Source organism: Talpa occidentalis, unplaced genomic scaffold (assembly GCF_014898055.3).
Source record: "Talpa occidentalis isolate TD23 unplaced genomic scaffold, MPIMG_talOcc4v2.1 talOcc4.8, whole genome shotgun sequence".
Classification (NCBI taxonomy): domain Eukaryota; kingdom Metazoa; phylum Chordata; class Mammalia; order Eulipotyphla; family Talpidae; genus Talpa; species Talpa occidentalis.
Genome location: NW_023605194.1, coordinates 41,488,717 through 41,497,908, shown reverse-complemented (window position 1 = coordinate 41,497,908; position 9,192 = coordinate 41,488,717). Strand labels below are relative to the sequence as shown.

Genomic DNA, 9,192 nt, shown 5'->3' with positions numbered 1-9,192 from the left:
AGCATTACAGGGAAAAGCGCAAGGGACGCGCTGAAGATGTCTGGAGTGACATCGAGGAAGGCTCCAGGGTGGGAGAGTCCCAGGAGGAGGAGCCCCGCGCTGAGGGGACGAGCGGAGGGGAATGAAGAAACTAGCAGGGAGGCTAGCGGCCGAGACGCCGTGCGGGAGGCGCGCTGGGCCGCAACGAGGGGCCTCCGGGGACGACCCTGTGGGCACTTATGGTGGCAGCACGGCGGGGAAGTCTGTGAGGGAAGGAACTGCGGCCGACCGTGGGCAGGGGTCACAGACTGCGCGTGGGGGGTTTTCTCCCAAGGGCGGCTCACCCGGCGGGTTGGGCGGCGTCTCCGCTGTCCCCGGCACCGCCGCGTCCGGGGCTGCCCGGCTTCCCAGCTCTCGGGGCCTCCGGCCGCGTCGCGGAGGCTCCGCCATCTCCGAGCGAACGCTCTGCCGCAGCCGGGCCCAACCACCGCTCCCACCGCGGGGGGGGCCGGCGCGCTCCGGCCCGGGGCGCCCTGTCGGGGCTCGCCACCCCCGGCCCGACAGCTGCGCGGCGGAGGTGCGGGGCAGCCGAACGACCCTCCGTAGTATTGAGGCGCGCTGCGGTCTCCGACCCGGCGGGTCCGCACCCGGCCCGCAGAGGTACACCCCCACCTTCCCGCCCGGTGGCACAGTCTGGCGAGCATCCGACGCCGCGGCTCCCCGGGCAGGGGCGGGCCGCGGGTAGGGGCTCGTCCACTGAGCCCTGCGGAGGGGGAGCCGGGCAGGCCCACTGGCGGACGGGGCGACCCCTGTCGCTGGTAGGGCCCGGGGGTGGGTGAGAGACCCCTAGTCGATCCCCCAAGGGCGCAAATCTTTCCTCCCCACCCCAAACTGGCCTCAGCAGTCCTTTGGACTGGTTGGAGGCTGATCAGTTATTTTTATTCTAAAACGGGCTCAAAAGGAGCGAGAGAAGGTCTATTTCTCCATCTGAGTCCTGGTAACCTAGGGTGCTAAGTCTTAGCGCCTCCAACAGCAGTAACACAATGGACTGTTTAAAGGTTATTTTATTAAATATCTTCAGTTCAAGGTTTCATTGTAACAAAGCTATGAAGGGACTACTGACATTCGGAACAAACACTATTTTTAAATTATTTCTATGTCATCATGCAAAAATTCTGCATCAAATGCCTTCCATTTCCTGTTTAAAAGGTGATTTTTTTTTTTTTCAATAGTCTATTGTCTATAGATGCTGACATTAGCCCCAGAAGGAATAAGAATGCTAAGAAGTGGGGCTGGAGCAGCCATATGAAGCTATGGGTCTTAATGAACTCTAAGACCATTTGTCTTCAAGCCAGCAAAACCAAACCCTGTGGTGAAGGTGTCTGCGTGCTGGTACTGCAGGCTGCAGGGCAGGAAAGGGCTAGGGCCCAGGGGCTGGGGCATGCATGAGGTGCTCAGAGGAGCCTGGCTAAATCCAAGCACCAGCACCTGTGGATCTGCTCTCTTCTCAGCTGTCTCCAAGGTAAAACTGTTGCTATGCCTCTTCTTCCAGCTTCTGTGCCTCCTGAAAGTCCAGGGAGCTGAGGTCTACCCACCTTTCCCCTAATAGTGCAGATAAATCTACACAGTTACTTTGGAGAAACCAAGGCCATGACCACTTGCTCCTCCATTATTTTTTCTGCTATCTGCTTAGAGTATAGATCTTTCTCTCCTGGATTGGAACTCCTTGAGCACTTAGAGGGACAATGAATGTAGAAGCCCTGGCTCTGGACACCTCTTTTTGGGTACATGCAGGCGTGAGGGGTGATGCCCATGCAGATTGTCCAGCAGTAAGTCTATACTTCAGTTTGTCAGTAAAGAGGCCTCTTTAAAGAGGATATGTCCTCTTCTTACCAGAACATTCAGATCAATCTCTAAGACAGGAAAAAAACGATGGACATGCAGCAAGGGAAGAGTAAAGAGAGGCAGCCCTGAGGGCAGCCTGAATGCATAGAAACAACCATCCACTCTTAATCCCACTGCCTCACTCCTCCCATCCCACAAGGGCACTTGGCAGAGGGCCCAGGCCCAGATGAGGGTCAGCACGGGGACCACCATCATGAAAAGGCAAGACAAAGATGGTCCAAATCAGCACAGAAACAGAATTGGTAGCAAGGGGAGCCCTGACCAGGGCCTAGCTCTCTCCTTGCTAAGTTATAAGAAAACAGACACAAAGCAAAGCAGCAACCCCTCCCCCTTCCCAGCTGCAGGGATTGGGTCTAAATATCAGGGCCCACGTGCATTGTGCATCCTATAGAAATGGATGAGTGCATGTCAGACTTAACAAGAGGTTTCTTATCGGTTTTGTAGCGGACGCACTTCTGCAGCACCAATTCTCTTCCCTTCTACATTAAATGAACAGTACAGCAATGTCCAGGCCCTCAGTTCTGAGGCCACTGTCTCAGCTGCCTCCATAGCAGCTGAGAGCTCTGCGTTCTCTCTTAAGTAGGTTTGATGGCCACGATGGTCTCATGAGCCTCATTCCAGGTGCCTATGCAAGTTCTGAAGAAGTCTATTCCCAGATCTGGGGCAGGCAGGTCACTTCAGGGGCTGCAATCACATCATGGCCCCCAAAGTTCTGTCAGAGTTCTTGCCTGGTCCCCCTGAGTCCAAAGAGGCCAGAGGCTGAGGCTCACCTCTTCGGGGCTGGTGGGTGAGCCCGCTGCTCATGCCAGGATGGGCGTCACATAAACTCCTGCCTTCTTGCCAGCCCAAGGGCTATCGGTGGTTTTAAAACGCATCATGGTATGGATTCCATTTTTTTAAAAACAATCTTTTTTTCTTTTTTTTTTTAAATGTAAAAAACACCTCGGTACAGCAGAGACAGACACGAAGGCGGGCGGGAGGGCTGCATGCAGGGGCGTGCATTGGCTGCTGCCGCTTTGTAATTTAATTGTTTTAAACCTCAAACGAACAGGACTGCCGCTGTCACTCAGGCCCTCCAGAGCCACTGGCTGCGAAGGTTCAACCTCCGGCTGAGATCTCCTAATGCCCCTGTCAAACAGGACACATGTGGTAACAAAACAGAGGACAATAAGCACACAGATGAGTTCCAGGGCCTTAAACATACTACACATGTGGCCAAGTCTGCCTGAAAACCTGCAGGATGGGGAAGAAGCTAGTACTTAAATATAACATTGCCTCACATTTGCAGAGCACTTACTGAGTGCTTAACTTCTAAGTATCTTACTTAATCCTCACACCTCCATGAGGTAGGCACAACTCCTTCTTTTTGACAGCTCAGGAAACTGTAGCTCAGGGAAAGGAAGTAACCTATCCATGGTCACCCAACTAAGATTCATAGGGCTGGACCCAAGTCTGTCTGGCTTTAGAGCATAACTTATTGCCACCACACTGTACCTAGCCCGTGCCATTCCTCTAGGATGGCCCATACCTCCCCACCCTAGTGCCACCACTCAACCTCTTCTTCCTCCTCTGACCCCACTTGTCCCAGCCCCTCCATCGCCCCCACCAAGTGCACCTGTGGCTGAGCTCACTGCAGCGGTGCAGCAGGGGCCCCTGAGCAGTGATAGTGGACATTGAGCCACTTGCCATCCCGGCGATGCCAGACCCTGGTCTCCTCTGACTGGCTGGTGCGAGGCCGACCCTGCCCATCGATGTACTGTGTGAGGCGGATGTAGGCGATGCAAGCTGCGTCTTCCCCAATCACATGGACGTGCGGGTTCAGGATGGTAGTGTGGATGGGCTTGCTGTTCTTGGATAGAACTGCAGGGGGCAAGGTGGGGTAATTAAGAGGGCATCATGCCTGGGCACTGGCATTCTCCTCCCAGTCTGCACTTCCAGGTCTTACCCTCTTTCTAACTTCCATTATGGGAGTCTCCAAGCCCCCATATACCTTCCAGAGGCCAGGAAGCCCCATCATATTAGTCTCAGTATCCAAAAGGAAGAGAAAGGTGAAAGATGATAATATCAGCTACTCTTTTAGTCACATACTGGTGGGAATTTTCAGTGTAAGATTTGTTGCTTCACAGTATTTTCTTTGTTTTGTAATAAGGAAATAGGCTCAAAGAGGTTAAGTAATTTGACCAAATCACACAACATTTGAACTCAGGACCATCTTGACTCTTAACTAAAGCTTATGGTCTTTCTACTCTGTCAGTCTGAGGTTTACACAAAGGCTGCCTTGTGATTAAAAAAAAAAAAAAAAAAAAAAGGCACCAAAGTTAAAACATAATCACCAAAGCACAAGCTCAGGATATTCCTAGTTTCCGGGATCGTCTGGTGGGGCGAGATGGAGGGGGAAAGTCAAAGAATTTGAATTGCCATTATCAGCAAACATTGCAAATTATGTGGTTGTTATTAAGATTCACATTTTAGTTCAATTCAAATGTTAGGGCCTTCATGAGACAGTCCCTAGAGCACCTATAAACTCTGGACTTGCTTCTGGCTAACAGAATTACTTAAACAGTCTTGGGTTTAAAATTGGAGCTGTGAGACGCAGAGGATGGGTAGTAAATAGAGAAAACAGTGACAAGATAAAACTCAGGGCAGGATGAAAAAGTTCCAGGATAAAAGTGGGAAAGAAAAACAAACAGACAAAACAAAAGGAGGAGAGTTTCAGAGTAGAGAGAAAGATGGGAAATAATGATTCAGCTTCTTATCCTCTGGGATTTCTACCAACTGTCCAGAGTGTACACGCCCCAGGCAGGACTCTTGTCTCCCTCAATATTCAGGAAGACTCTAACCACAACTTGCAATCTCACACATCACCCAAGGTGCCCTGTTACTGACTTGTCTATTCTTACCCAGGCTTTAATCTCCTCTATTGTGAAACCTGTAGATACATAGCTTCATTATTACTGGCTGAGATCATCTCAATTTGATCTCAAATGTCTTGGAAAGTGGTGAGGCTTAACGTAAACTTAAAGTGATTCTGTGGTGTCCTGCATGCCATAAATCTGCTGCAAAATGGGCTCTGGAACAGGGTATCTGAAGGTGCCAATTTAAGACCATTGTCAGGGCATAAAAAGGAAGCACATAAACCAAAGTGCAGCAGGCAGGTCAAATAAGGAAAAGCCGGCAACTGGGAAGAGATGAGTAGGGACAGAGGCAAAGGGGGTAAGGGGGCAGGCAGGAGTATATCAGCAGCACGAACCCACTCACGATTCTCAAAGTAAAACTTATGGAAATCCATTCCCTCCACGAGGTTACCAAGGGCCTCAGGCTCAAAGGAAGTGAGGCCTGGATCACAAATCTTCCTGTAGAAATAAAAAGCAGGCTGTCAGTCTTCTATGGGAGTCACTTGTCTTTCTGCCTCATATGGCATTTGTTCTGCAGCAGCAGGTTAGCAGTGAGCAAGACCTGACAAGAGGGGTAAGACTGTAGGGCCCTGCCTTTCACCCCACTGCAAGGACACCATAGGCTGGCTCAATCATGGGTACCAGTCTAGGGGCCTGGTGTTTAGCACAGACACTGTTCAAGGCCCAGCCTTTCCTTTTTCCTCGTGTCGTACCTTTAGAAAGGGAAGGCCAAATTGGATCTCAAGGACAGGGGTTTCTACTCACGTGTAGGCCTCAAAGTCCCCATTGTTGATGGCCTCAATCAGCTGTTCTGTGATCTTAATGATTTCCTGTTTTCGCACTGCAGGGGGAAAAAAATCCAGCAATTTACCTGCATGGGACAAGGAAGCTCCCTTGGGTGATGGAGAGTGATGGAGAACCCTCCCCAATCCTTCAGAGAATTCCCTGTGATCTCTTTGACAAAGAGAGCCCTCTTCTCTGTCTTTAAGCCCCCTGCAAGAAGAATGAGCCTACCTTTCTCTCCACCTCCCCTCTGTTCCCTGTAGAGATAATGACCCGCTCCTTCTGAAGTTCCCCCATTAGTTCTCATTCTCTAGCCTTCCTCACTCTCCATCAAGAACCAGCATGTAAAATACTTGTTTTTAATAACTAAGGAGCCTGGCAGGTCATGAATACTTGGCTCAGAGTCTGTGTATCTCATCCCTAGCAGGTTTAGCCTCTGTAAGAAACATCTCCTAATACGGCTGTTTCCACCACCCACTTACTTCTCTCACCTGAAGGGGCTCAGTCAGGTCTTAATAGCATTCCCTCCCAGCCCCAACCTTAATCTTCACTCAGTGGTCCAGAACATAGTCCTGGGTAGCAGCCAGTCTGAGAGCAGAATGTAGGTATGATGAACAAAGGCCTAGGATGGATACTTATTTCTCCTTATGCTACTCATCTCTTCCACAGGGTTCTTCTGGGATAAAGGATCTTGAACTATCAACCATCTCACCAGAGAGATGGCTCTGTTTACCCTGAACAAGCTCTAAATTTCCTATCAGCTCTCATGCTAGGATGTGTTCCATGGAAAAATCACGACAAGGTCCAGATAGATAAGCAGGCAGATATGGTACCCTCAGAGCCTCTCCACAGCTACCCCACCTCAAGCCAAAGGACCTCTGGTGACATCCCTCATTCAAGGGCAGCTCACTTACAGGGAGCACCACTATTAGCAGTAGTTGCCAGGTAAAGGGGGAAGGTTCAGATTGATCTTGCACTAACCCTGACCCTAACCCTCCCCAGGCTGGTACACAAGCCTTTCCTCACAGGAGCGAGAGGCTACAAGACAAATGTGAACATCAGACTAGCACAACCAAGGGGCACAGCTGGGAAAGAGTAGTGCAGTCAAAGGTACAACTGGGAGGGAGCCCCATAGCCATCAGCACCATCAGGGGGTCAGGTGAGTAAGTGACAAATTAGGGGAACGAACGAGTTCTATTCACTTTCTACAGGCAAGCAGGTATATGTAAGCGCGCACACACACACACACACACACACACACACACACACACACACCCCCTCTCCAACCTCACCAAACCCATCTGTAGGACCTGACTGGGGCCCTATGGGTGAAGAGTATTGTGTTCAGAAACTCGAAAAGGATGGATGGTAGGAGAAAAAGCAGCAGACAGAGGGATCCTCTGCACAGACACAATTATAAATATAAATAGGAGATAAAGTTAACACAGCAAGGCATCCCATTAAGACATTCTACAATTTTGTTGTCATCACTATACTATGGGTGGATGCCATTTTATCTCCGCTTTACTGATAAGGAAACTAAGGTTCTGAGAGGTCACACATTTTTGAAGGTAATGTAACTGGGATTTAAACTCAGGTCTGTCTCATCCCAAGCTCCATTATCTTAATATATTATGCAGAGCCTTAGGAAATAGGAAACACGGTTTCTCAGCTATAGAAATTTCACTGTTACCCACCCCCTCCCCCACCCCCACCCCCATGTCTTGACTTCTGACTCTGCCTTTCTACTTGGCTGAGGCAAGGTCCACTGCATATCCCAGTGTCTTTCTACAAATTGCCTCCATGCCATGTTCTTCCACCCACTCTTCTTGTGTGTCTTTGGGCCTTGGCCCCTGCCTGATACTAACAGTGCCACCAATCAGCTCCCTGACCCAGCAGAGCCTGAGCTCCTGAAGGCTATTAAGATGGACAGCTGGGCTGGGCTGTAGCTCTGGGGGCATCCCTGAGGGGCTTCAGGATGAGCCAGGGAGATGGAAGCCAGAATGTGCCTCCCTCACACTTACTGGCTGAGGAGCAGAGAGAAGGCTGGGGCTGCATGCCTGCAGAGGGGGCTGTTCTGTCCCGGGAGCTCCGTCCTTCAGGCACCGAGCTGCCATTCCCAGTGCGGAGCGGGGCAGCTAGCCAGCCAGGGCAGGGCAGGGCAAGGCAGAGCAGCCAAAACAAACAGAACAAGGCAGGTGAGCGAGCAAGCCGGTCAGGACCCGAGGCCGTGGCACTGCACAGATGGGGCGAGGCAACTCCTCAGGCTGCTGTGGACACTGGGCCACATCCCAGGCTGCTGCCTCTGCCAGAGAGGCCTCCCAGCCAGAGCCTCAGGAAGGTGCACAGACCTGGGCTTGTGGCTTCCAGAGGAGCCTACAAACAGCTTGCACAAGAACCCCTGCTCCTGGAAAAACTGTTTTTTAGGGGGCTAGGGTACAAGGTCAAGTGCGCAGCAGAGAAGGAGCCACTTACTCTGCTAGCATCAGCAGAAGTGAACTGATCTGACCTTAATCCCAACAGCCCTGGAGGTACTGCTTTTTCCACCCTTTATGTTAGTGCTTTCTATTTTTTGATTCCCGAAGTTTTGGCTCCCCCTTATTGCCCACGAGCATGAATCTCTCAGTTCTGTCCTACAAAATTCCTCCATATTTTCTGAGAGTCCGGTCTAAAGTCATTTACTAAAGACAAAGGAAGCAATTCCAGGAGGCCAAACCAAAGAGCAAGACAGAGATTCCCAGTGGTCTGGCCTGCCAGGCCCTCCCACATCCCCGGCCCTATGGTCAGGCCCCAGGGTAGGCTGGTGGTCCTCACAGGGCCACTGTGACATGCCAAATGTGGTTCTGACCCTGTCATTCATCCAAGGCTTTGTGTTGCAAGTGACCAACTAATCCAATGTGCCTAGGAAAGTACCAGTTTTAAAACCAAAAGTTCCACATTCTAGGTAAGTTGGAATGATTGGTCATCCTAACTAATGACTCATGACATTTATGGGCTACTTCGTGCAGGGATTCAAGATGCCCCTGTTCTGGGATGTCACATTATCAGCAACAGAAACAGTTCTCTGAGCCCTGGCTCAGGAAAAGCTTTGGTTTAGCTCTTCCAAACTTGTAGATTAGAGAATAGAAGTCTCTTGTTTAGCCCAGGAATACCAGACAGGGGCCTGAGATCTTGGTCCATGGAGAGTAGCTTTTAAGCTAAGCACTCTCCAAGGATACAAGAAAACACCCATCTCACTTTTGGGGCAAATACAGTAGGAGTCTCACTGGAGCCACGGTATCTGGGACTGCTGGAGTAACTTCCCTATCAAGGGCCAGTACATACCTTTGAGTTCTTCATCTTCTGTGGTGGTATTGCAGCTCTCTGTGGACCCCTGAGGACAAAAAGAACAAGTTTCTATAAATCAAGCCCTTAGAAACCAGAGAAGCACAGAAAAGCAGAGTATGTGCTCCTATAAGTGGTGCAAAGTGGAATCATAGAGCTTCTATTTCTACCCTTGTTGACTTTTACAAAACCCTGGTTTCCCAACTACCTTCAAGAAATAGCACCATCGACTCAATGATAGGGGTTAAAACCTAGAGTCTGGGCCTCCCTGGTGGCGCAAGGGGCTAAGACGCAACCTATGAAGCTG

General features: G+C 50.6%; 1 protein-coding gene across 10 annotated transcripts in view; it reads right to left on the bottom strand.

The window, feature by feature from the left end:
* Positions 1-1,025: 1,025 nt before the first annotated feature.
* CAMK2G (calcium/calmodulin dependent protein kinase II gamma) overlaps positions 1,026-9,192 on the bottom strand; it is a 55,883-nt gene continuing 47,716 nt past the window's right edge. For 4 of the 10 annotated variants that reach the window (XM_054690657.1, XM_054690659.1, XM_054690658.1 and 1 more), the window contains 6 exons: positions 8,886-8,934; positions 7,586-7,699; positions 5,544-5,619; positions 5,143-5,237; positions 3,500-3,744; positions 1,026-3,012 (listed from right to left, as the gene is read on the bottom strand). In XM_054690657.1, coding sequence (XP_054546632.1) covers positions 3,512-3,744; positions 5,143-5,237; positions 5,544-5,619; positions 7,586-7,699; positions 8,886-8,934 — 567 coding nt within the window. In that variant the 3' untranslated portion in view covers positions 1,026-3,012; positions 3,500-3,511. Of the gene's footprint in view, positions 3,013-3,499; positions 3,745-5,134; positions 5,238-5,543; positions 5,620-7,585; positions 7,700-8,885; positions 8,935-9,192 lie in introns of those variants that run through there. The other 6 variants (XM_037497306.1, XM_037497308.2, XM_054690660.1 and 3 more) reach the window with 3 other exon arrangements.